Raw genomic sequence first — 27,762 nt, 5'->3', positions numbered from 1 at the left:
AGTTTGGAAAAATAGATTATGATTTTATAAACAAACAAGACCAAAATGACAACAATCCAATAAGTAGAAGTCAAGATATGGCTTTTTAAAGATTAAAAGTGAAAAATAGCGCTTAGAAGCAATATATGCCTATCTGGTAATCTGGTTATGTGGGGGAGGTTATATTTATTTAACATGAGAATTGATCACTCACAAGCATTCTGTTTGGCATGGCAAAACAATCGCGCTTAGGCAAGACAAAATAATGTAGGACACCAACACAATAGAGTTACAGGGTATATTATCATTCATATACCGTAAAGTGATGTACAAAATAGTTGCTCACAGGGTCACACAGGACTGTTGGGGAGACGTATACAATATGAAAGAAAAACATGAAAAAACAGGGGTACCTTAAATCGTACACTTAGACATAGTTGACATATACACAGTTACAATGATTATACAAAAGATTATTTTTGAGAGTATCCCAAAGAAACGGGTAAATGTACAAGAAAAGGTCCTTTTTTCATTAGAGATGGAGATAGCTTGTCAGGTTAAGGGAGTACCAGCAGTTATCGTCGATGTTTTGGCCCATTATGTGTGCAAATCCTTAACATCACCCCGGGACTACAACAGGACTGGGCAAAAGAAAACAGCCTGTAAGTGAGAGAATGTGTTGATGTCAGATGGAGAAAGACTTAATCAAATAAGGAGCTGCACAGTTACACCGAATGTGGCTCACCAGTGATAATGGGGAGAACTCTCTACCGTAGATAATTTAGAGAACAAACAATGCTATGGTTTTTTCAGATGTACCAGCAGGACCCAATTAGGTCCGGCCTAAGCTGCAAAAAAAAGTAAAAAAACGGGTGTGGGGGAGGGAGGGATCAGTCAAATCCAAGTGGATTAGCAATATAATTTGGAGTGCTCAGTTCAGCAAGGGATCTTGCCTTAGGCGAGAATAAAACTCCAGAGATATGTTATAAGGGAGCTCATGAATTGGCTCCTATTAGGCATTGGTGCCACCGAGATCGAATTAGGATTCTCTGTCTCCCTGATCCTGTTAGGATTCTCTGTGGCCAAGAAACAGTTAGGATTCTCTGTGGGGAGAGGTTACAGAATCATTGTGATGGCCTAAGTCAAGACATTGGCCAGAATCAAAACCCAATATATAAGAAATGTGTGCGCAAAAAATATATGTACAAATACAAAAAATAAAAATTGTAGGAGTTAAACAATGTTTGCCACATTGGGTGCGAACGGAAAGCTAAATCCTTAATTAAGCAGAAATACTCACTATTCAGCTAAAAATACTAAATTACTATGCAAAAGTGATAACTATTTGGGTTGCGGGTGAAAAGACTGTATGTGCGAAAGTTAATGATAAGAAAATTGAACAAAGAAAAACTAAAAAGGTCGTCGACCCGGGAGCGGGTGAATCGCCTCTCCTGTATCACTGATAAAAAAGACAGCCCCCAGTGCTCTCTACATTGCTAAAGTCAATATTCCAAAAGTTAAAAAAACTAATTGTGCGATAAAAAACAGGTGAAGTTACTATACAAAAAGTCATCACTATTTGGGTTAAAAGGCTATATTGCAGAAGTTATTGCTAAGTAAGATAAAGAGAAACCCCAATCTACAAAAAATCTCAACGAACTGGAAGAGAGTGAATCGCCTCTTGTAGGGCCAGTGTGGATGAAAGCTGCCGGTCGGGGGACATGCGTGGTAATTAAAGGAATGTGCTGTGTCCACGTGCACGTTTCAAACGTCCGTTGTAAAGAAAAAAAATATAACCTCCCCCACAGAACCAACTGTTGCTGCATACTATTAGATTTCCCATGTTCTGAGGGATACTGGTTCACCCCATTATCTTTAATGGTCTATCGGGATATCTGGTCACACTGGACCGGGTCAAATTCAACAGTTCAGGCCTACTGTAAAGGAACGTGGGCCAGATACAGGAGCAATGTAAGTCCCGCTAAACAAAAGTACCTTTCAATGCGCTCTGGGGTGGCCTCCTCTGGTTCCCCATCAGTTGGTTCTGAAGTTGATGCGCAGGGTTTCTCCACGCAGTCAAGTAGATGCATTGATAGTCTCTCTGTAGTCAGGGCCGGACTGGCTGTAGCGGGCATCGGGCAATCCCAGGTGCGCCGCACGGGTGGGGGCCGGTTTTGGCCCCCTGGGGGCCATTTTTGTTACAGGGCTGTTTTTGCAGCTATGCTGCAAAAACGGGCCTGTAACAAAATCGTCCGAAAACCGGCCCTGGCAAAGAGCTCGGCGGCACCCTCAAGCCCCGGGAGGGGGGCCGGCCGAGCACTTTGTCAGGGCCGGTTTTGGTTCCCAGTCCGGCCCTGACTGTCTTGGTGGCGATGTGGTGGTTCTGATGCATCGGTTCAGATGGTGACACACTGGTTCCAAGAGCCATGCTCCCGTTTTGTTCCTGCAACAGCGGCGATCTGTCGAATCTGTTCACACAGCAGAGGATGTGTTGTTTCCACTGGACAAGCACCTGGCTCCACTTCCAATGGACCAGGCACAGGACCAGGGGGTAAGACTTTGGTATCCCCGAGTCTTTAAACAAGAGGCAAGCCAACATGCTCTTGGCGATCACTCTGGGTTCAAGTAAGTTCGTCCAGTTCTTCCTCGGTATAGCAGACAGTAGCAGACAGCAGAAAAGCATTTCTTCCAAAGCAGCAGTCTAGCATATTGGCAGTCCTTGTAGCAGCACAGCAGTCCTTCCTCCTGGCAGAGTTCTTCACAGGTCCGGTAATGTCTGATTCGGTGGGGTCCGAGACCCAGTACTTGTACTCAGTTGTGCCTTTGAAGTGGAGATTACTTCAAAGAGGGGCTTTGAAGTGCACAAATGTCCTCCCTCCCAACTCTGGCTTAAATCTCACTACAGGGCAGTATCCCACCCTTTGTGTGGGACCAGGAAACAGCCTATTCAGGTACAAGTGTCAGCTCCTTCAACCCATCCTGCCCAGGATGGCCCATCAGACTGAGGATGACGACTCGGTCACAACTAAGCTCCCTTTGTGCGGCTGTCTAGAGTGAATACACTAAGTCCACCTGTCACCCAACCCAGGTGTGTATTGGAGATATGCTACAGGCTCACAGGGCTAAGAGCAGAAAAATCTAATCTTTCTAAAAGTGTCATTTTTAAAAGTTTAGGAACCATCCACAACCAATCACAACCATTCCAATTATACGAAACATGACAGATCTACTCCTTCTCAATCCAAACTTTTGGCTGAAGTGTAATAAGGAATTCCCAATGTTAACCTATGAGAGGGGTAGGCCTCAAAGTAGTGGAAAAACAATTTGGGATTTTTTCACTACCAGGACATGCAAAACATAAATGTAAATGTCCTACCTTTTGATCACACAACACCATGCCCTATGGGTTTCCTAGGGCCTACCTTAGGGGTAACTTAAATGTAATAAAAAGGGGAGTTTAAGGATTGGCAAGGGGGTTTAAATGGCAAGTTAATATGGCAGTGAAAATTACGCATACAGGCTCTGCAGTGGCAGGCCTGAGGCATGTTTAAACTGCTACTTGTGTGAGTGGTTCAATCAGTGCTGCAGACCCCCTAGCAGCATTTAATTTACAGGCCCTGAGCACCTGTAGTACACTCTACTAGGGATTTATAGGTACGTTCAATATGGCAGTTAGGGATAAGTCAATCAACCCATGTTTTAGGGGAGTAGCACATTGGGAGGGTGCTCAGAGTCCTAAGGTCAACACAAATAATTCAGCAACATTGGAGGCAAGCAGTCAATAAGTTTGGGAAAGACCACCCTGTCAGGTCTAACAGTATTGTTAAACTTTAAAGAACAAATCAAGAAAATGCATTTTTGTTGGACAAAATTAGAGCATGAAATGACTAAAAGCAATACTTGCTCTAGGTTTTCTTTTAGAATATTATTTGTTCTAACTGTAATAACCTTTTTTATATTTAGCTTGCCCATTTTTATTTAGTATTTCCTGTCAATAGTTTTGCACATTTAAAAAGAATAACACTGCACACTTAACAAATTAGAGGGCCCTAAAATGTATATTATTAATTCCATGCACGTGGGTGTTGGTTTTATGGGCCAGTTTCATACCTTATTTGTTTAAATGTCTAGTCAGAAAAACAATACCACATGCCTTGAGAAAGTCAACAGGTATGCAGTTGTCAAATATTAGTTTTACATGTTGTTGGGTTACTGAGTCCTACTGTAGCAGTTGATATTGTAGCTGGGCCAAGAAAACGGTGTTTAAAGTACATTGCCAGTGGTAGTCATGTGAATTGTTTTTATGAACGCTATTCGGATTTCATAAAATGTATTGGCACCTTGAGTAGAACTTTGGTGGTTGGCCAGCCAATAGGGCGCATTCTTTTGCTGCCAGCCCCATTACCTTCGGTGTGAGCTGTCCGGGTGGGTAGCTTCTCTGCTCCACCATCAACTCATGTCACTGACATATTGCTTAGTGTAGCACGTTTGGTGCATAACTTTTTGCCTCGTTGGCAAAGGTAGCACAGCATGCAGTAAAGCTTGAAATTGGGTTGTTGGTTGACTTGGGTGTAAGCCCTGGTCAAGTAGGAACCACAACCCTTGTCATCTTGTCAGGGTATGGCACAAACAATCAGCAAATTTTCTTTTTCCACATTCCCCCCACACCCCCTCCTTGGTAGCTTGGCACAGAACAGTCAGACTTAAATCGGAGACAATGTGTAAAATATTTGTGCAACACTTCAAACAGTAAAACAGTGAAAACAAACCACATAGGAAGCCAACAGATTTAGTAAAATAGAGTATTTTTTTATAAATAAATCAAGACTAAAACAACAATTCAATTAGTAGAACCGGGGACATTGAATTTTTGTTTTTTTTGTGTAAGAGGCGCGAAAAGCACAAAGTGCCAACTGGGGATATCTGGTCTGGCTGGTCCAGGAGAAAGTCACAGGTTCAGGCTGACTGCTATGGAATGCAGGCCGGCTACATAGACCCACTTAGGCCCGCTGAACAGAGTACCTTAAGTCCTGGTTGCAGAGTGGTGCGTGGATCTGTGTTGAAGATGCGCCGCACTGCTGAAGTGATGCATTGGGTCCGAGATGCGGCAAGGGTGCAATGCGAGCCCTGTTGCGTTGTCGCTGAGCATCCCATTGACTTGGATTGCGATGCGTTACTCCGGTGTCGGGGTGCGGGGCAAATTTGGCGATTCGTCGGTTCTGAGGGGCTGTGAAGCGGAGTCCTGTCCATAATGGCCCATCTAGCCACACCTAAGCTCCCATTGTATGTGGCTATCTTGGAGGAATAAACATAGCCCAACTGCCAACTATACCCAGTCATGTCAGGGGTGTGTAATTTAATCAAATATCTACTTGTCCATGGGGCAGGTTGCTTCATAAATCTACTTGTCCTGTAACAAAATCCACTTGTCCCTTTTGTGCCATTAAATGTGGCGACAAATTAGGGCAGCAATCTCATTATATAAGAGATCTGAAATAGCCTCTCTTATTATGCCAGGGCTCCTTCCAAAGTAGGGTTTGAATACTAGCAATTCCCTTATGTTGCCATGTTTCCGCACATCTACATGCTCGGGCTGAAGGTAATGGTAGCCAATAGTTCCAGGGATGGAATGACCTTTTGAGTCTGTGCAAACCTACTAACTTGCATGTTTTAAAGGTTTTTACCTACTGTCCTCTAATTTTTTCCTATACTGACAAAGGTTGGAAATTTACTCATGACAATGACAGACATAAAACTTCTACCAGGGTTGTGGAAAAAAGGGGTTGGAGGAAGTGTGAACTTGCAAACACTCGGATTTTGAAAGCAAAGAATCATCAATTTTGCATTCAAGCTTCTGCAAATATTTGCATCTAATCAGAGAGCATTATGGGAGAATTATACTTAGCCTCATAATGCTAAACTTTGAAAACGTGTGTACACGTTTTTATACTGGAACCACTGTCAGTAGTGCAGCCTGAGCGTACAACATTTACTTAGAGTGCTCACCCTAATAATAAAGGCTTTGCATTAATGAACCATAAATAGAAGTTGGAACAGAATTGACACATGGACACTGGTAGGCGGTAGGGATTTTTATAGGACTCCCTTCCCTCCTCTTCTTTTATCCTCAATTTCCTGGTAATGCTTGAGCTATAGCCCTAATATGGGCTTGTTTTCCTTTAGAGGATTCTTTGGTGAATGTGAGCTGGCCGATGAAGCCTGACACCTGGCTGGTGTGTGAGTCCATCACATTACATTTTTATGCACAATTGTGTGGGTAAATAGTATTGGAAGCAGAGGGCAGCTAGAGTTATTCCTCGGTGAAGGAACACCTACATTATAATGTGTAAAAGCCCCCCTCCCCCGCCCCCCCCCCCAAAAGGCTGGCTAGTAACATAGGGGCCCACTCTTTTCTTCGTTGGTATCTTTATTCTCATCCCCACAGTCACTTGTGTCAGTGTGGCGCTGGGTGTGTTAATGTCTATACAGACGTGGCTATGCTCTTCACTCCTGTCACAGGAGACCCAGAAAAAGGCCCTTGATATTTTAACAGGAAGGGATTGTTTTCTGTCTCCATAACAATGACCTGATGTAGAGTACTAGTGGTTATAATGTTGTCCCTGGCTATCATCTTTTTCAAGCCAGCGACAAAGCCATTTTAGGTTCTAACCTGAAGCGGTGCACTGCACATCTTCCAGTAGTAACTGGTGAACCTCATCTTTTTCTTTCTCCGTGAAATGACACCAGTGACAGTTACAAGTCTCTCTACTGATCCCCAGTATCCGTGTACACTTCCCAGCATGAACTGCTGCTGGAATTTGTGTGAGATGCTCCCAACGCTGAGAGCACCACAGAGTACTATCTTAGTCTACTTCCGGACATCCATTCTCCTGTACCTGGCATGGAAACCTTGGGTGATGAAGGAGCCCAGAGACTTCATGTTTATCCCCCGTACCTTCATGGCTTGTAATAGTTGGCGATGAACTCCCAAATTTGATTCCTCCAACACCCGGCACTCCCCTCTGGCAGCGGTTCCTCCCCATGCCACATATGTTACACTTGTCATTAGTCTTGTGGCTTCTCTTTGCCACCTTTTGAGTCTTTAGAATTTTAGTTGGGACCTTGCAACAGGCTTAGTCTAGCGAACTATCACTGGTGTAGCTGAGTGTGGCGACTTACACCAGCGATGGCCGTCTGGCACCTGTAGCTGTGGTCTGTCTAGCGGAGGTTGGTGTTCTCAGGGTGCTGCAGCAGGGTGTATGTCCTGCTCGCCTCTTGCTGCTTCTTTTCACATTGCCCGCACCTACTGGGAGAGAGAATGGTGTGTTTTATGGAAATTGCATGTGGAAGCACACAGTACGTTGTTGCTTGTTTGTATTGACAGACTTTAATAGTGATGGGACGGACTACTTTGCATACATGGAAGTAGACTCCTCAAAGTCTATACTGTACTACTGTACTTGTTAATCGTTGGTTTCCTGCTAATAAATACTACTGCTCGCACCGTGCATTTAACTGGCCTGACTACCACCTAGTACGGATGGTTTTGGTATAAGTACATGTCACATGTGACTATGCACTGTCTGGATACCCTGATACATGCAAGATTTGCGTAATTACACGTTGTATGTGTGGATTTTTGTGGATTTTGGATTCAAGGCGCTCAACTGGTGTTGCTGATATGTTGATTTGGCTGACTCGAGTGGAAGCACGAGGGTCATCTCATAGTCTCCTCCCTCAGGGTGTTTGGTGGCTTAGTACATGGGCCCACTCTAGCGCCACTTACTTCCTTCCTCCTGCCAGCGACCTTCTTCTTGGTCCTGGTGCACAGGGCGTAGCCCATTTTCCTTAGCTCTTGTATGCTTCTGGTGGTGACCCCAACAGGTTAATGCGCTCAAGTATACTCTGCGAAATCGGTTTCTTTGTGGCGTTTGGCACAGTCAGTGATCTTTTGTCAACCTATTTAGTCATTATTGGTCTCGCACGCGTCCAGATCTCCAACTGCGGATCACTGAAATGTTCTTTGCCTTTTGTTCATTCTTCCTCTCTTTCTGGTTCCTGGCTGGCCATTTCCGGTGCTGTCCACTGCTTTGTCACGTGCTCATCTTGTGATCCCTTCCTGGGCCAGCAATGTGGAAGATATAAATAGCCCATTTCATGCTTCTGGTGTCATCAGTCGCTGTTAGTGCATCGTTCGCAATCTGCGACTCTCGATTCTTTATTTGCTCCTCAGTGATAGTGAAAAAGAGCCAAACAGCTGACAAGTGGTTTGTTTCCATAGAAACAAAACAAATGAACACTCGGGAAATGAATTCCACAAAAAGTTCAGCGGGAGGCTAGCAATGAAGACGGCAATGTAAAGAATGTTTAGGAAGGAAACCTGGACGCATTTACTGATACTGACATGATGTGGCAGAGTAAAAGCGTCCATTGGATCTCGGATTGTATACGGCACTAAATATATGGTTGAACGATTTGGAAAACTCCCTAAAAGAGTTCTTCTAGTAGAAGCAGGTTGCAGACAGTTTTGTTTCTGAGAAAGTGATGGGGAGAAATGGAAGTTAAAGCGCATTAAAATGTAGAGTAGAATGTTCTCTCTTTTGCCGACACCGAGATTTTCAAGAGGGAATGGAAGAAAAGCATTCCAGTAGCCGCAGCTGTAAATTATGCGGCCCTAAAAAAGTCCAAGCCAGCAGACCGCGATTTCTGAAACCTGTAAGCAGTTTTGGGGCTTATGTCAAACCCTTTTTGAGAATAGGTTTTGCGACTGTGAGGACCTGAAGGTTTACAAGAATATTTCCTTATTGTTTATCAACACCATTGTGAACATTTTTACTTATTCTTAGGGAGGCTGAAAACATGACAAAATAAAAAGTCGACCAATTTCCATTCCTTGCACCAAACTCAAAATAATGACCGAATTATTGGCAGCTTCGCCCAAGTACTGTTGTAGATGGTGTAATAAGAAAAGACATTGTGTTTTTATTCAGAGCATGAGAGGCCAGAATAATGTCAAACTCCTGCAGATTCTCCACAGATGGGAAAAGCTTAGCATCGGAGATGCTACCCGAGCCTATGGTCTTGTTTTGGAGGACCTTTCAAGGGCAAGTACGCTCTTTCTGTAGGCAAATCGAGATGCTGCTAGGACGGTAAAATATTTTTATATAGTCATGAATTAATATATCTGGAAAAACTTCAATTCCAGCACAGCTACACCTTAATAAAAAGTGGAGATTTGAGGATTTTACCCCGCGCGTTTGACGCTGTATAGTAGTGTTCTGACAGTTAGTTGCCACCCCATGTACCGTTCTGGTCTTTATTATGCATAAAATTTCAATAAAACTGTTTGAAAACAAAAAAGAAAAAGTGGGGATATGTCTCATTACAGAATGAACGACAAAAAGTCCTGTTAAACCTTTTTCCAAAAGGGTATGTAAATGGCTGGAAATTGCGCTTTTACTGGGCAAACTGGGAAAGTTCTGCTGTTTAGGAATTTGTACCACTGTTCGGTAGAGCTGAAAACTGGTTCGCTATAAACTTCTTTTGTGGCGAGGCGCCCATTCTTCACTTGCAGAGCACATCCTATTAAATCTCTTCTCTTTCTACATGAGCAAACACTTGTCACCCTTCCAAGCTGAGATCAGGCGGAGAAGCCAACCAGGGGCTTAACTTGGTCAGTAAGATTGGGGGTTAGGGGGGCATTCATTGTTTAAATACTTAATACGACAAGCAGGGTGCATGAGAGGGGCCTATGGGGCAAAAGAAAGGGATGATGTGGATTGGTCGGAGTACTACGAGAGAAAACATTATATTTTGTAAAATAACCAATATTTTTGAGATTTTCAAAACAGAGCGTGTGAGCGTTTTCATCTGTGTGTATGTACAAGTTCCTGGTGAAATTCGACTGATTTCTTACAATACTTGACTAAAACCACCGGTACCCATCTATTTATCAGAAAATACTGAAGCCAACATGGTTTTCAGTGTGTTCTAGTGGCCAAAATCACTGAAGCTTAATTTTGGGACCCCGCATTCCAATGAAAGCTTTGGGAGGTGGCCAGGAAATGATTCTGTTTACTCATTTTTACTTGTGCCTTCTAATAGGAACTGTGTGTGCCGACAAATATCCAAGCACTTGGCGTGCTGCCTTGAATTGTGCAATTAACAAGTTCTAGCCCTCCACCTTTCCATCCATCCACACATTCATCCAGCAGCACCCACGTTTTGTTTTCCATTTTACAGATACATCAGACTTTTTATCCAACTGGTGCATTTATCCATCAGGCGAGCTATGCATCCAAACCAATCCATCATTCTCAACCACCCAACTTCTCATTTAGTCAGCCCATTTATGTACAATTAAACCCAGGCTCCAACAAATGAATCGATTGAGCTTCCCCCACAAACTCATTTAATCATTTGCCCACATCTATAGAAGCATCCACCAAACCACTCCAAACACCACATTCAGCCACAAAGAAATCAGTGTTCAGCAAAAAAATCATAGCAGTACGCTTATATATTATGCAAATATACTAACTGAGAGTGCAGTTAGTAACTGCACCTCCTCTGAGCTCCAGTACGTTGGTCCTTTCCCGGACTCCAAAGTCAGACCCTTGCATTGGAAAATGGAATAATAGTTAGAGCCACCGTCCTTTTCAGGTTTTACTGCTGCGTTCAATGCGGCAAAGGTTTTTTGTAATTATAAGGGTACGTACCCCCCTGCACTGGGGCCATGCATCCGATTGCCCAATCCGTCACTGGTTGTTCATTTATTTGTATTTAAAACACACAAATAGATTTTGTTTTGATCTCAATATTTATTTAGCATTATTTGCTGGTATCCTATTGGCAAATAGGATATAAGACGCAACGAAACATGTTGGCTAGACGTATCTAACACGCGCAGTGCTTGTAACCATGTACCTAGTTACCACATTGCGTAAAGTGTGGATGGTTTCTGGGACACCTTTTTAAACCGCTTTGAGACAGACTGAGAACGTTTGTATACCGTAGTGAACAGAAGGCCGACACTAAAGCAGGGACGTGGCTTGAGTAAATATCATATCTCTGACTAGTATTAACGAAGGAATTCATTTAGAGTCGAGCTGGGCGGACTAGACCTTAGCTTCGCAGTCCCTCACACCTGGACGTATGGGTGATCACCTGTGATGAGAAAGAAGCGTGTGCCTCTGACAGAACTGTTCAGTTGCATATTTGACACAACTACGATTTAGCCTATTGCACTTGATAATTGCTTTTGCTGGGTGTATAGTCTACAGAGAACCACTGCCTGGATGTCTGCGCTATAACTCTGCCACCCAAAGAAGATTGCACTTTGCGAGGAAACAATTTCTGTGCCCTAATTTGTGCTCCTTTCATGTGAGCTCCCATAAGAAGGCTTTTGAGTGATTGCAAAGGCTGGAGAATGAGAAAATGTGCATTGCACTGAGAAATGTGTCTGCCTTTCACTGTGGGTTAGAAACAAATATGGCACAAGATAACTACTCCACCTCCTTCATGTATGCATGTTAGGATCTGATCTCATTTTCAACTTTAAAAACAAAACAAATTGTTGTCTTTCGTATGAGACCCATTGGCCCTTTTATATATGTTTTAGGCATCTTACAATTGGAATGTACCGTATCTAGTGTCTTCTTTAAAATAACTGTAGGACGTGTCCTGAATTCTTTAATGCTGCTCCTTTTGTTTATGTATTGGTTTTATTATCTGTACCTTTATGGCCGCAATTTTGTGACATAATGACTGTTGAGCGTTGCCATCTTGGATACTTGCATGAGGTGTACCCTATACTTTTTACGATATAGTATCTACTGCTGGTCACAGTTATTAATGCATGTGCCCATAGTAATCCTGTTGAACCAGACATAGCTGGGCGGTTACCCTTATGATATGGTACACTGGGTTCAACAACTATTGTATGTCTATGATGCTGAAGTAGATGCTTTGTGTGTTTATGAATTGTCACCCCTGTCTCCTGCTTGCCTCTTGGTTCCTTATCTTGTGCTGATAATCCTAAACTGATGCCAGAACACTGATTCCAGTTTGAAAATTAGAGAAATATTTTACATGGTTACAAAATTGTCTACTACAAAATGATGTGGGTAGAGCTTGTCTTGAAGATACTTACTTCATAAAGTTTACTGTTGTGTCTTCCTTGTTTGATGTTACAAATGCTTGTTTTTTGTCCTTCTTCCTAGAATTAGGAATTGCAATCATATTTATGATGTGTTATGATATTTCTCTTCCAGCATGCGGCAGAACTGGAACAAAAACAAAATGAATCTGAGAACAAGAAGCTCTTGGGTGAAATAGTGAAATACAGCAATGTCATCCAGGTAGGTTGCAAGGTTAGAGCATGCAAAGGCAGAGCACGTATGTTCATGGTTTCACGGGGCGCGACATAGTACTGTGTATTCATCTGCATACATGCAGCACACAAACATCCGGGCCTTCACTGCTGGTCATGAGAAACTGCCTTCCTGGGCAGGTTGGTGCAGCTGGTGCAGCACTTGGGCACTGACGTGTGAGCACACCACAGGTTAGCTGAAGATGCAAGGAAACAACTGTGCTGCATCCAGATGGATGGATTCAATAACACATGCTCGGGGTTCACGGTGCTGAGCCTTATGACCTGTTAAGTAATATAACTAACATCAGTGACAAGACAGAATATGGCGGGGCGAAAACCGTATTATTTGGGTATTTCAAGTATAGCTGTAAATCCGTTCATAGCCTGGAAAAGTAGAATATCACAAAATGAAACCAGAATCAGATCACTACTTTTCATGACCTGATGTTATTCACACCATTCATTATTATTACTAGCACATATCACCTTTAATTGTCGAATGGCAAAGATAATCATTCGGACTGGGGAACCATCATTTATTTGATCGTGTCTGTTGTGGGACTGTATGTTGGTTGGGTGCAGTTTGTGCAGTGTTCAGGGTTGAATGGCTGGTTTGAGCAAGGGTGAAAGTAAATGGAGTACAATGGAGGGAGGCTGTTTCTTGTGTGCTTTTGTGTTTGAATGTGTGTACCAAGGGACTGAACGTTTTTCTTTCTCTGGAGAGCTCTATTGTTCGCTCAGAACACAGTGGCTTTTGTATACACATCCCAATCTTGGCTGCTGTCTTATGATGGTTGTTGCAGATAGGACAGGGCAGTTTATTTAGCATGGCTTTTGGCTCTGTGTTACCTGAATGATGGTGAGGGGATTCTGTCTAGTGTGCACCCTCTGGCTCTGATTATGACTGTGCGGTTTTTGCGCAAAGCATACAATGTTTTTGGATGTACAATGAAAGCCCAAATAGGGTTATCAGAGGTGGGCTCGTTGCATGTCGTAAGGGGTATTTTTGATTTATTGACTCCATAGTTGTGTGTTGGTGGAAGGTTTGCAATGGTTACTCACTTACACCGTGCAAGCACATATCATAGGTAGAGGAATGCATATGTTTAAATAAATTAAAGCTCCATGGTTGAGAACACATGGCAGTGCATGCCAGTACCATGTTGGTAACATCAGACAGTCTTACAGTGTAACACTGCAGCCTGGAGAGGAGATCTCAAACTGTGCTGACCCCACTGCACCAGGATGCAGTGTCAAGGGGGCAACAAGTGTGGTGGTGCATAAACCTGCTCAGGCCAATGACCAGACAAAAAGGTGTTTGATTATAGCATTGACCGATGAATGCATATTCCCAGATGTTTCGGTGAACATTTTTGCTAGTACCTTTGAGCCCACTAGAGGTATGGATGTAAAGAGTCTATTGATTACAAAATGCAATTTGTGTGAAGACACCCGAGAATGAGCTGGGACAGATGCACATTTTACATGTTCATGATGGCCTCATTTACACAGAAAGCTACACATCTGGCAATGTAGGTAATTCTGAATGGCATTAAAGCAATCAATATACATAAGCTACCAACACTCCAGAATATCAGCATGAGGCTTGTGTGCACATTTCTGTAGGCACTGTGCCTCTTGCATGGGAAATTGATTTCATTCAGTGGTACAACATCCGAAAAATAAAGCCACATAGACTTCATAGTCACCCTTGATGGGAAGTTGATCATAATGGATTATAACACAGTTCATTCATTAAACCTCGTCAAACTAGTAGACACGCAGGATGCCAACAAGTTCCAGGAACTCCACAAGCAGCCCAAGCATTTCCTTGTCGACATACCTTAATACTTTACCTGGCATTGCCACCGATCCTTTAACTGGCATTGCCACCAATGCGTCTCAACTACAGAAGGCCCACGCATGCAGCAATAGGTTTTTGCAAAACATTGCACACAATATGCTGTCGTCAGCATGAGTTTTAGTTGAACAAAGGCAGTGTGGCATGTAAGAAAATAAAACAAACCTATCCAAGAGCTCTTGGAGCGAGTGCCTTTGTAGTTCTCTTATTCAGCTGATAAGGAAAAGTCTGCCTCCAGCAACTGTAACCCAAACTATGGGAGCTGCCCAATGCAAAAGCAATGTTCAGATCACCAGGTAGCATTAAACAGAATTCAGTAGTGTGCAGTAAGTGTGTCATTTACACCTTAACAAAAGTACGTCCAACTTATTCAAAGTGGGTGGCTTTTATGTCTGTTAAACCGAAACATATTCGTTTAAAGGCTGCGTAAATGAAATTGTTTTTGAAATCTTTATTTATTAGAGCATCACAATCAAACATCCATGGCACTACGTCCCACACTTGAAGCCTCTGAGCAGGTTGGAGCAAAAATCACTAATGTACACAACTTGCTTGGATAATAGTGCTACTCGGGTGTACAGAAATACTTTACTCTGGCACAATATAGCCAGAGTCTACAATCCAGATTTCGTGGGGTAACGAGAGAGAAGTAGGGAACATGACAGTACTCGTGCAATGGAGACTCGGAATGAAAAAAACTATCAACATTCGTTTGTTAATTTTACAACATCAATGACACAACACAGATTCCTCCACTATATAGATCAAAGACATTCCAGGATGCTCAGCTTCCTAAAGCAACAAGAGTGGACCATGAAACATCTCGAGTCAAGAGTCGGTGGCAGTTTTGCCACCATCAGTTCTTCTCCTTTGAGGCAACCCCCATGCCAACCCAGGGTTGATGAAGAAATAGTGTTTCCCCTCATGTTGAATATGGATCTTAGCAAGAAAATGCTGGGGCACAGCAAAGAGATCAGATCCTTTTTAATAATCTGTTGTTTGTGTCTGCGCCACAATGTGACATATCTCAGCTTCTGGAAAACATGAACAATCCTGCCTTCAAATGTATGTTTCTCTTGCCTGAGGCTGTTTGTGATACATACTCTGATTTGTGTTATCTAGTTCCCCACCTGCATTCATGGTGTTTTAGTCACCTGCCCAATGACACGCCCAACTGCAAATTGTGCTTCATTAGTTCCACCAAACTCTCCATTTCACTCTGTAAAACAAAGTTCCCATCCACAGGTTCACTGTAAGGAATAATGCTGACGCTCTGGCAGCTGATTCTTGAGGTGAAAATGCAACACAAAAAGATAATGGACGGAATGGTGAACATTGTCAAACATTCACCCCCAGTCACATATCTGGGTTTAATCCATCGTTTTTTTGCTCACCACGCCACCCCAGTTTCGGACTTTCAGCCCTCATCAGCCAGGATAGCTTGACTCCAGTGGCGTAGTGAGCACGGGACCCACGTCTGGGCATAGCCTTCCCACTTAGGGTGAAAATGCAACACAAAAAGATAATGGACGGAATTGTGAATATTGTCAAACATGCACCCCCAGTCAAGGTCTGGGTTTAATCCATCGTTTTTTTGCTCACCACGCCACCCCAGTTCAGACATAGCCATATGCAAATCAGTCTTGACCCTGTGCCTCATGGGAACAGTCCAGACCGAACTGCCAGGCCATGTCTTCCCTAGACCGGAATCAAGCATCCTAGGACCGGTTTCGGGCTTTTAGCCCTCATCAGCCAGGATAGTTTGACTCCAGTGGCGTAGTGAGCACGGGACCCACGTCTGGGCATACCCTTTCTACTTAGGGTGAAAATGCAACACAAAAAGATAATGGACGGAATGGTGAACATTGTCAAACTGTCACCCTAGTCACAGATCTGGGTTTAATCCAGCGTTTTTTCCCGAGTGGGAAGGGTATGCCCAGACGTGGGTCCCATGCTCTCCATGCCACTGGATTCAAGCTATCCTGGCTGAAGAGGGGTGAAACCCCGAAACCGGTCGTAGGATGTTTGTTTCCAGTCCAGGGAGGACCTGGCTTGACAGTTCGGGCTGAACTGTACCCATGAGGCACAGGGTCAAGACTGATTTGCATATGGCTGGGTTCAAACTGGAACGGCATGGTGAGCAAAAAAACGATTAATTTAGGCCCAGATCTCTGTACTGGGGTGAATGTATGACATTGTTCTGCATTCTGTCCATCAACTGTTGTTTTTGCAGCTAATTCTTGAGGCCACCCCTGCATTTTTTAGAGGTTCCACTTTATTCTGTATGTTGACAATAAACACCGCAGCGCAGGGCTCAGGTTTGGCTTTTCTTAGAGACTCGACATATAAGTGCTGCCAGCTCAACCTCATTTTTGGAAAGCAGTCTGATGTTATACATCACAGTCTCCTGAGTCATGACTTTAATTTCAACATGTTCTGGATTTCAATGTCCGCATACACTATTATCCATGCCTCTTCTTGTGTCATGTCTGTTGGATATAGAGATTTCGGATCCGGACCACGGGTCACCTCAGATGTCCTTTATTGTCATGAAGATGCTAGAAAAGTGCCACTTCTCAACACCAATACTGATGGGCTCTGGACAGTCAGAATCACACATATTGGTGTCTGAATCAGCTGACCCAGCTCCAGACTTCTTTTATCCTTGGTATGCAGGTCACACCAATCGAAAGACGACAAAGCTCATTCCTCATAGGTGAGTGCTTTTGAAAAAGTTTATGTGCCCTGCTCAGGCCTCCCTTGCCGCTAATGTAGCAGCCGGGGGGATAGCCCTTTGGCTCCCGTCTGTCCAGGGGTCAGACAGGGCTCAATCTGGACAGCTAGGCCGCCAAATGCAAATCGGCCTGTTAAGCCTGCGGTGACTCGACATAGGTTCTAGCAGAAAGCAATGAGGCCCTGAAGAGTAATTTTAAATGACTGCCACCAACTTTGTCCTGCCCAAGCAACATGGGGGAGGCTGGGTGGGGGGAGGGGGTGCCGCTTCCCGTTCATCATCCTTGAGATGTCTGCTCTTAAGCTGGCTGCCAACATTCAGTCCCAACAGGTGAGCAGCATAAACGCTCCTTAATATGGCAGCTGACTGTGTGTGCTGCTGGCCCTGACCCTTTTAAAAGAGTTGTGTTGGACTTGGCCCTTTTTGGCAGGTTCACCCCTGAACTTTTTGCCTGATGCTCTGACATAGTGGTAGTGGTTTTAGGCCTCTGGGCACTTTAGCACCGTGGTCCAGTGTTAAGTGCGTGCGCTCTCTGTGTACATGTGGTGAGATTGGCCTGCCCTCCCATGGGAATGCATGGGGGATAAGTGTGTCCATGGTAATTCCTGGTATGAGAGGAGTGCAAGGTCGATTTTAGTATGTATAAAACTCGTGAGGATAAATTCTGCGCAATGGTGTGCGCAGATTTATGGTGACTGGTGGAGAAGTGCCTCTTTCAAAAGTTGTCATTTCTGTGTGCTATGTGTCTGCCTGCCTGATGTGAATTGCATGTCTGGCTTGTGAGTGACAGGAGCTGAGAGGTGTGGGTGGCTCCAGTAGGGGCAGGGTGAGTCAGCGCTGAGCTGAATGGGACACCTGGAGGAAGAGTGGTGGGAGGAGTAATCCCCTGACTCTGAATAGGCTGGTGCTTCCCTAGTGAATACTGGGTCCGCCCCCTGTGGTGTGTCTGATCACTGAGCCCCCCCCTGACAAAGGGGAAGAGGAGCTGGGAAAAGAAAGTGCTCCAAATCCCCCCTGAACCTGTTGTGTTTGGTTCCCCCATGCCCTGCACTGGACACAAAGGGATTTTGTAATATAAATATAGGGGCTGTGACCCCATAAAAATGTTCTGTACTTTGGTGTGCTGATCCTGCTGGGGCGTGCTGCTGCTGGGGCCCAGGGGGGGGCTGCCATGAGGCCTTGCCTCCCTGGGCCCTGCATTGCCCTTGATCTCTACAGGAACTTTTTGCTGGACTTATTCTTGTTACTACAGGACACTTGCCTGCTTCTAGCGCCTTGTGAGCGCTTGACTTTGGAGGAAAGGATCTGGCATTTGCAGCGCTGCGCTGCAGGAGGAGAGGGAGGGAATCCCCAGCGTAGGGATTCCCCCGCAGTTTATGCCCTTGTTCGTCAGGAGCCCACCCCGCATATTTTTGGGTAGCAGTTGCCCCGTGTTTTTATGGTGTGAGCCAGTGCCCACCCCACATGGATGCGTGTCTGAAAGCGGGTGCCCACCTAGCGTTAGCCGAGGTAATCACGCCTGAGCCATAAAACTGAAGTCGGGCACGTTCACCTGCCTGTGGGCGGGCCTCGTGGGTGTCCCTTCCGCCTTCCCCCATCCAGGAGAAAGCGGCCCGGAAGCCCAGCGTATGCAGAGAGAAGTCCCGGTCCCAAGAAGGGGGACCGGGCAAAGAGAAGCCAGGCAAGAGTGCGGCGGGGTTCCCATGAGCGGGAGAGAGCCCCGCCTGAAGAGGAGGAGGCCTGGTGACGCGGGGCTCCCGTGAGCAAGGGAGAGCCCGCGGTGTGGTGAATGTGGCGCCGGTGGTATGAGGCACATTGCCGGTGCCTGCCCCCGCTGCCTCGAAGATAAGAGAGCCCCTGAGGAGTGGGGGCTCTCCTGTGCCTGCCACCTAGACCAGAGGAGATCTGCGGCATGAGCACCGGCGAAGGGAGGAGACAGAGCATCGTGAGGAGTCCTCCAGAGAGCCCGGTGAGTGGGACTCTGTCCTATCTTCGTGGGGGGTGGTTTTGAGGCATATTGTCAGTGCCGGCCCCTCCTGGTGGTCGTACTGAGGGCCTGTAGTGCCCATGCAAGTTTTACAGTTGCCCCGCCTGGCAGTGGGCAGCCTCAGCGAGGAGGACATTTTATTTTTAGCAGTCCCTGAGTGAGACTGGGGGGCCATGTTGTTTCCAGAGCCTGTGTGGCTCCAACAAACGCACTGTTGTTTTAGGACCCTAGTGGGGGTCCTGAGGGCCCTGCGGGGCCCATGCTCCGTTGGCCACAGGTTGTGATCGAGTCCTAGTGGGACTGGAGAGGCAGGCCTTCCTTACATCACAGCTGCCCAGCAAGTAGTGGGCAGCTGCAACGTTTAGATCTGCGCAATTGCGCGCTCATGACTTCTGCTGCATAGGCAGCAGCCCTGACATTCTGGACACAAGGCATTTGAGCCCCTTTGAGAAGGCCAGTTGGCCAGGGGGTCCGTGATTTATGTGATATTAGGAAATGTGATTTCTTACAATGATTCATGCCTCTAAATGTGTTTAGATTTATGAGATTATGTGCATAATGTGTTTATGCCAGTGAGATTATTTCCTACTGTGAGTATACCCCTAATGTGAGTGATACTTAGGAGGTTAGGGTCTAATATGTTAGACTGATGAGGTTGGCGCACAATGTGTTTGGTGCCTAATGTGATACTGTGCATAATGTGGTTTATGTTACAGGCTGGTGCGGAGTACAGTGGTTACCAGTGATTACTGGTTGTACGTTTATGATATGTCTTACTTTTACTAAGTTCGCTTGGTGGTGGTTCTGACAGTGGTCCAGTGGGCCCTGTCAGGTGTATATAATCCCTTGTAAATATGACCTAGTGCCAGGTGGCACCATGTATATTATGTGAGAACTATTCTAATGTGTTATGAGAATACAAAGGCTATTTTTGATATAACCGTGTGTGGAGTTCCTTTTGTGGTGTACCAGGGATGTTGTTGCTGTGTGCGTGCGCAAACGCTTTACACATGGCCTCTGGGATAGGCCTGACTGCTCGTGCCAAGCTACCAAGGGGGTGAGCAGGGGTTATCTTTGGCGTGAAACTCCCTTGCCCTGACTAGAGTGGTGGTCTCTACCTGGCTTTGGCGCAAGCCTTAGCCAACCAGAGATCCCATTTCTAACAAGTTGTAACTGGCAAACACACACATGGTGTTGGCCTGGACACCACAACCATTTATTCAAGAGAATTAAAGAAGCAATTTTAAATGAGAGAGGGAAAATGAGCCCACTGATCATGTGTTTTGGCCTTTTGTGGTTTTCACTTTTTAGTTTGAAGTTGGTATACAGAGGGTTGTAATTTGAGGTTAGGGAATGCGATTATCTCGTAAGTAATGGACTGTTATGGTGCTTTTAGAGGGAATTGTAGAAACTCCTCAATGCTTAAATTAACTATAGTTGTGGTCTCTGAATGCCTTGGCCACTTTGGCAAGGCTTTCCCCCTTTCTACAGTATAGGAGGTCAACGTTGTCTGAAAACTACTTGTCACTTTGTTGGGGCATATGACCCAAAAAAGAAAGATTTACTAGTAACAGTTGACACAGTGTTTACGAAGATAGGCAACAACAAAGATAAATCATCTAGTTGGCAGGGATGAGCTACATTAAATATTATACGTGAAACTGTGGGTGTATATTGCTAGTATTATGAAGAGTTGACACAGTGTAACATCTCCATTAACATAGAATGCCACAATTGCCAGGTCCCTCAATGACATACTGGGCATGTTCATGCGTGTAGTATTCCTGCATTTTATTTCAGGTTTTATGGAAATGTGGTTGAACGGAGATCGTATTAACAGAGAGTAGCCATAAACAATTAATATGCGCAACTTTTTACCATATCCTGAATGGCAGTGAGTAAGCGACTGATGCAACTTCACTTGGTATTCATTTGGGTGTTTCCCCAAAGGAACTCTGGAGACAATTGAAAACAATGTGGCCAAATGGCAGGTTCACATCTCAGTTTCATTGAATTTGGCCACCTATCTACCTTTCCATCCTTCCTTTTCTCCATCCATTCATTCATCCTTATTTCCATCATTCATTCTTCTTCATCTCCTTTTTTCCCCCTTCTGTCATTTTTATCTCTCCATCAATCCATGATTCTGTCCTGCCTCCTTTCAATCAATCCATCCATGCATCTCTTCATCCTTGTATCAATCCATCTTTCTCCCTGTCCACACATCTCTCCATCTATTCACTCTTCTCCCAGGAGTGAGGCTATCAATGGTGCAGCAGGTGCAGTTGCACTGGGACGCATTGATCCCTCATTATTGCTTTATTTTACTACCATACCACTGGTCTGGGAGTGTATGTTTCTTGCTGGCACTGGAGCCCAAGGCACACTTGTTGTGCCACTGCCATCCATCGATCCATCCGCCCACCCAAATTTCCGCTCACACATCCGCCCATCCATCCATCCATCCCACCATCCATCCCACCGACCACCCACTCATTTATCCATCCCACAATCACCCACCTATCCATCCATTCCACTGACCACCCACACACCCATTCATTTGACCGAACATCCATCCATTTGACCGACCAGCCACCCACCCACCCATCCCGCTGACTGTCCATCCAAACAACTGACTGACCATCCAACCAACTGACCATCCTTCAATCCCACCGACCATCCATCCCACCCGATCCACCCTCCTTCCTTCCTTCCTTCCTTCCTTCCTTCCTTCCTTCCTTCCTTCCTTCCTTCCTTCCTTCCTTCCTTCCTTCCTTCCTTCCTTCCTTCCTTCCTTCCTTCCTTCCTTCCCTCCCCTCCCCTCCCCTCCCCTCCCCTCCCCTCCCCTCCCCTCCCCTCCCCTCCCCTCCCCTCCCCTCCCCTCCCCTCCCCTCCCCCTCCCTCTCCCTCCCCTCCCCTCCCCTCCCCTCCCCTTCCCTCCCTCCCCTCCCTCTCCTTCGTTCCTTCCCTTAGTTCCATTTGTTTCCCACCCCACAGCTCCATTATACTGTTCTCATACAGTGATAGTTATGGCATTTGTTTAGAGACCACTGTCAATGATAAAAACCAAAAGAGCCATAAGCATCTTTTTAAATGTTGAGCCCGCACCACCTGCTCAAGCTTCTAAAGTGGGGTGCGGGCGGTATGCATGACGCCCCTGACCTCCACTGCAATGCATTTTCTTCTTGATGCAATGTTCTAGTTTCTACTTAATCTCCTCCAGTAAATAAAGAGCCTTCCCTCCCACCAGTTTTCTCTCAGCCATCAGCGGTAGTCCGCTCACACAAAAATAGATGGGATTCGTACTCAAAACAGGTCAACTGGACTTCACTGTAATCTCTCTGAGGACATGAAGTGCTCTGTGCCCTGGTCCACCTAAGCACTCGTATTAGAAAATCCAATCACATCTCATTGTAATAATTTATTAGATTAGAAACACAAACCCAGGACAAAATAAGATAGATATAAGGATTTCTTTAAAACCCATTTTTGCAATTTCAAGTTGAGGTATCTGCCGTTTATACAATGCGTCTTTAACAGCTATGTCATTGGGGTGAAAGAATAATCATGCATTTCAAGAACAACAAGCATTGGCATAGCCAATAGGTCTCGCCTTTGGGACCTTATAAGTGTTTAGCCATGCAACAGTTGGAAGGATAGGCTCACCTTAGCTGCCCCGTTGTTTGAATCTGAAAGGTTGGGTAAGCTTTGGCATACGAAAGGGTTTGATAAATGGGATTTGATCGGCATTTCCAGGGTTGGAGATATGCTGATTAAGGGTAGGGTGAAGTCCTTTGAAGAGTTGCAGAAGGAGTATGAGTTGGGGGCGTCTGAGTTTTTCCGATATGTTCAGGTGCGTCATGCCCTGCGGTCAGTCCTTGTGGAGGGTGAGAGGGTGCCTGAGTCCTCTCCTTTGGAGGACCGGATCCTTGATGGCCATATGCCGGAGAGCACGATCTCGCTCATCTACAAGAAACTGATAAATGTTCGGGCTGATGTGCTACTGGGGCTGCGGGACCAGTGGACTAGGGACGGACTCGAGTTGGACGATGAGGACTGGCAGTCTGCTGTTTCCTCTCCTAAGGAGGTTGCGATCCCGTCGCGTCTGAGGCTGGTGCAGCTTAAGATCCTGCATCGAGTGTATGTTCACGGGGCCGCGACTGGTTCATATGGGATTCTCTGAGGAAGGCCTATGTAGGAGGGGCTGCGGTATGGTGGGTACTTTCCTACATATCATCTGGGAATGTGGTGTCATCACGGAATTCTGGAGGCGAGTTCATGCGGTGATGGGGGAGGTGACGGGCATTGCTATGCAGCCGGAGGCGCGGTGTTGTCTCCTGAATGTCTGGGGGCCCACTGACCATGATGAGGCACAGACCCAGTGGGTGACCCTGGGTAACATGGTTGCTAAGAGGGACATCGCGCGCTTGTGGGGTTCCGGGGGGCCCCCCACGTTAACTGCGTGGAAAGAAAATATGGACTGGAGTATGCTCAGGGAGAAGACAGTATATTGCGCCAGAGGCCGCCCTCGGAGGTGGCATGCCATCTGGGGGCAGTGGAACCAATACAGGGGGGGAATATGTCTTGCCCCTGATCTGGATCCCCCCAAGGAACAGCTTTCTTCTTGACCTTCTTTCCAGCTCCGTATGTAGATGTGATGGTTAATTGACTTCTTGGGCCTCTGCTTTTCCCCCTTTTTCCTCTTATCATAGTACTGTGACCGTTAGACGATTGGGGTCCGGCTCCCCCTGAGGGGCTACCACCGTGGGCATTCAGTGTTGTTGCCTTGCTGGGGTTTGTTGTGTGTTTGTAATTATTAAAAATGGAACCTTCTCACTGCTCCTTCAATGTACTGTGGACGATTCTCTATACTCTCCTAATGAAGCTGCCGAACCTCCAGGTTGTCGGCTGAATAGCTGTGTCCAGATTCTTGAAGAAATAAAGGTTTTTTAAAAAAAAAAAAAAGGCAAAATAACAAGCTAAAAAATATGAAAGCAAGAAGGAAGGTTTTGCTGGGCAAAAGAACATTTGTTATAGGTGAGGTTACTCGAAGAATGTACCCAGTGGACGGTCTTGTCTAGCTAAAAATGTTAAGTGTAGAATCTGCAACAAAGTAGGTCATTATGCTAAAGTCTGTCAGTCTCCAAAAAATAAGGATAAAGTCAACTCGGTCCAGCAAGGAGAGCCTAGTGAAGAGTCCGGAGATGATCAAAGCCTCATGATCATCTTATTTTAGTTGTACGGGGCAGAGAAGCCAATTGTGTAGATCCTTATGAGTATGTTACAATAAGGCTCTTAATTCATTGATTGACTCCGGTGCCAGAATGACTATGCGTACTGATGAATTGTTTCATAATACATGGGGATAGAGAAAATTACTGCTTCCTGACAGAAATCCTGTTTGTTATGATGGGAGAAAGATTGATTTAACAGGATTTTTTTTAATTCATCATACAATACAAGGATAAGGTTATACATGGGAAGGTCTATGTTGCTAAGAAAGGTATTAGTATACTTGGATGGTATCATCGAGGATTTTTTGGTATCGCTTTAAAACCTGGGAGGAAGGTACAAGTTTCATTAGTAACTAAAGGTAAATCAAAAAGTAAGGAATGCAGCGTTTAGCAGCATGAGAAGGTTTGGTTGAATACATATGAAGATGTATTCTGTGACAAACTTTGGAGCATTACAGGGTTCAAGCACAGGATTAAGGTCCATAGTGGTGCTGTGCCTGTAAAGTACAAGTTAAGAAATGTACCATTTAGTGTTCATGAGTAGTTAGCAGAAATACTAAAGTAAATGTGTGAAGATGGGGTTATTGAACCGATAGAATCATCATTTTGGTTTTCTCCTTTGGTTATAGCGAGGAAAAGGAATGGCCAATTGGGAGTTTGTATTGATTTACAATGTAATCTGGGTAGATTCACATCCTCTACCACGTATAGATGATATCATCACCATCTTTGTGGGGGCTAAGGTCTTCAGTAAAATCAATTTAGCATCCGCAGACCATCAGGTGGAATTAGTGAATCTTCGAGACATTTTACAGCTTTTGTTTCATGGATTGGTGCTTTTCAGTTTACGAGGATGCCCTTTGTACTGGCATCGGTGTTTCAGACGGTGCTGGAAAATGTTCCACAGGAGATAAGAGGAGTGGTGACATTCCAGGACGATATACTGGTAGCAGGAAGTGACTTTGACAGTCATGACAAATTGATTCATATTGTGTTAAAGAGGTTGCAAAAGCATGGTATTGTAGCCAATGTGAAAAATTATGAATTTGTGAAACATAGTATTGAATACTTGGGGTATTTGATTTCAGAAAAAGTAGTTGAATCAAGGCCTAGTTTAGTTGATGCAGTTACATTGGCACCTGAACCCAGTTCCGAGGAACAAATTGCATAATTTCTTGGGCTTTGTGAATTTTATGCACAGTTTATAGGAAATTTCTCAGCTAAAACAGCCAGCATGTGAGATTTGCTCAAAAAGAAGGTGGTGGTTGATTGGAGTGACTCTTTTCAGGAAGAGTTTGATTCACTTAAAAGAGAGATTGGGTCTGTAGGTGTTTTGGTGCCTTTTGATCCATTTAAAGAATGTGTCATCACGATTGATGGTGTAATGAGGGTTTGGGTGCGACATAAGCCCAATTTAGTAGAATTGGTAGTTAAGTGACTACGTTTTGTGTCAAGGTCATTAAAGGATCATGAGAACTTTTTCAGTTATAGAGAAAGAGTTGCTAGTCTGTTGTTGGGCAGTAGAATGTTTTAAATGTTTCACCAGGGGCACAAAATGTACTCTTAAAACAGACCACAACCTTTTAGTGAACATTCTCATTGGAACAGTTATCAGGGATCATTGGGCAAGACAAATTTATCCCACCTTATGGGTTGAGAACGGAGATAATTTCGTTAGGTCACCAAGGTCATCTGGGGCAACCCATCACCAAAAGAAAAATCAGGGAGAATTATTGGTGGCCCGGAAAGGATACTGAGATTCTTTCAAACATTAGAGCATGTGTTATTTGCACTAATAGTGATAAGAGCATAAACACTGAAATTTTCCACTTCAGCCTAGTACTCTTCCAAGTGGAGCGTGGTCAAAATTGGCTCTTGATTTCATAGGTCCGTTCAGCACTTTGCCGTGCATGTCAAGATTTGCAAGTGGTGGGAAGTATTTTTCATGGAAGAACACACCACTGCGGTGGTATTAAGAAGCTTAAGGAAACTGTTTTTAAGAGAAGTTTGTCAGAGGGAGATTATTTCAGACAGTGGTGTCCAGTTAGTTTCAATGGAAATGAAGTTGTTTTGGGAAAATAACTCTATTCAGCAAGAGTTGCATTTACCATCCTCAGGCCAATGATCTAGTAGAAAAAATAAATGTGACTTAAATGGAATGTATTCAGTGGGTTATTCAGAACAAGATGGAGATAGAAAGTGCTGTGGAAAGCATGTTGTGGGCACATCGTACATGTCCTAATGCCATAACACCCCATCTCCGGAACCTCCACTGGCTTGCCATACTGAAAAGATACCAATTCAGGATGCTAATACACGCCTACATGGCCCTCAATGACCAAGGACAGACATGCATCAACCACCGCCTGAACTACTACCCACCCGCTAGACACCTGTGCTCTGCTGCCCTCGCCCACATCCCCTGGATCTGTTGAGATCACAGTGGAGCACGCTCCTTCTCCTACCTCACTGCCAAAGCCTGAAACAACCTTTCTATCTACCTTCAAACAGTATCTTCTCCCACAGAAATCAGAAAAGGTCTGAAGACCTGGCTCTTTGACTGATAGCAGTAGGTGCCCAGTGCCTGAATTACCTCACGCGTTTAGCCACACTCTACAAATCCAGATTGATTGATTGATTGAAAGTTCTTAGCTCTACCTCTCCTCCTCTAAAAGAGAGTAGAGACTCCTTTGGTTGGATTCTAAAAAAACTCTTGGCTTTTATAATGTTTGTTCTAGAGAAAACTATGTGGACAATCAGCTCTTCTTGAGTTTACTGGATCAAATTAAGGCAAGGCAGTGCAAATGAGAAGTCTTTCTTGTTGGATCGTGCTCAGAATCAAAATCTGCTACTCATTGGCCAAAAAGAAACCCCCAAAGGATTGCCGACCCATTCCATTAGAGCCAATGCTGCTTCCACTGCATTGGCATGCAGAGTGCCTGCTCTAAAAATGTGGTAGGCTGCCACAGGTCAGTCCTCACATTCAAAAAGCATTACTGTCAAGACAGCCAAGTCCATCACAATGGACATTTTACCTGCTTGTTCCTAAGGTCCGTTTTAGTTTGAGGCACTTCAGTCTCTCCACGTGGGAGGTACTGCTTTAGTATCCAAAAGGAGAGGAATATGTGGTTAGAAGTATTTATCAGGAGCACAAGTTAATTACCTTCGTAGATACACTAGCGCTGAGATGGCGCTTATATCTGGCTCCATGTGTCACTTCCGCAGGGGAATGACATTGGAATGGAGCCGCCCACCACCAGTTACTGCCATGCAGCGGTACTACTAAAGTTTTTCTGGATCTAGTTTGACGCCTCGATCCGGAAAGGACAAATGTATTTGTAACCAGATATTCATCAGACACTGATGGTCGGGATAGACTTCTTGTGCTTCACCTGACTTAACAGCAGGTTCGGGTGGCTCAACTTTACTGTGGACCTCCTTGTAATTCAATTGAATTTAATCTTCTCCCAGTCCAAGCAGGATAATTTGCCCTACCACGTTTGCCATATCACAGTCCCATGCACTGAGTATGTTTTTCATTGCAGTTTTTAACCGCTTTATCGAGTAACCAGTGCTATTGTTGAATTACTTCAT

The 27,762-nt window shown here is 44.8% G+C and overlaps 1 protein-coding gene across 4 annotated transcripts in view; it reads left to right on the top strand.

The window, feature by feature from the left end:
* The window catches only part of ITPR2 (inositol 1,4,5-trisphosphate receptor type 2), a 1,506,646-nt gene that overhangs the window by 395,968 nt on the left and 1,082,916 nt on the right, over positions 1-27,762 (top strand). For all 4 annotated transcript variants that reach the window (XM_085652787.1, XM_085652785.1, XM_085652786.1 and 1 more), the window contains exon 4: positions 12,252-12,338. In XM_085652787.1, coding sequence (XP_085508913.1) covers positions 12,252-12,338 — 87 coding nt within the window. The remainder of the gene's footprint in view (positions 1-12,251; positions 12,339-27,762) is intronic.

Source organism: Triturus cristatus, chromosome 4_1 (genome assembly GCF_964204655.1).
Source record: "Triturus cristatus chromosome 4_1, aTriCri1.1, whole genome shotgun sequence".
NCBI lineage: Eukaryota > Metazoa > Chordata > Amphibia > Caudata > Salamandridae > Triturus > Triturus cristatus.
The sequence above is the reverse complement of the archived record's forward strand: the minus strand, read 5'-3'. Positions and strand labels throughout refer to the sequence as shown.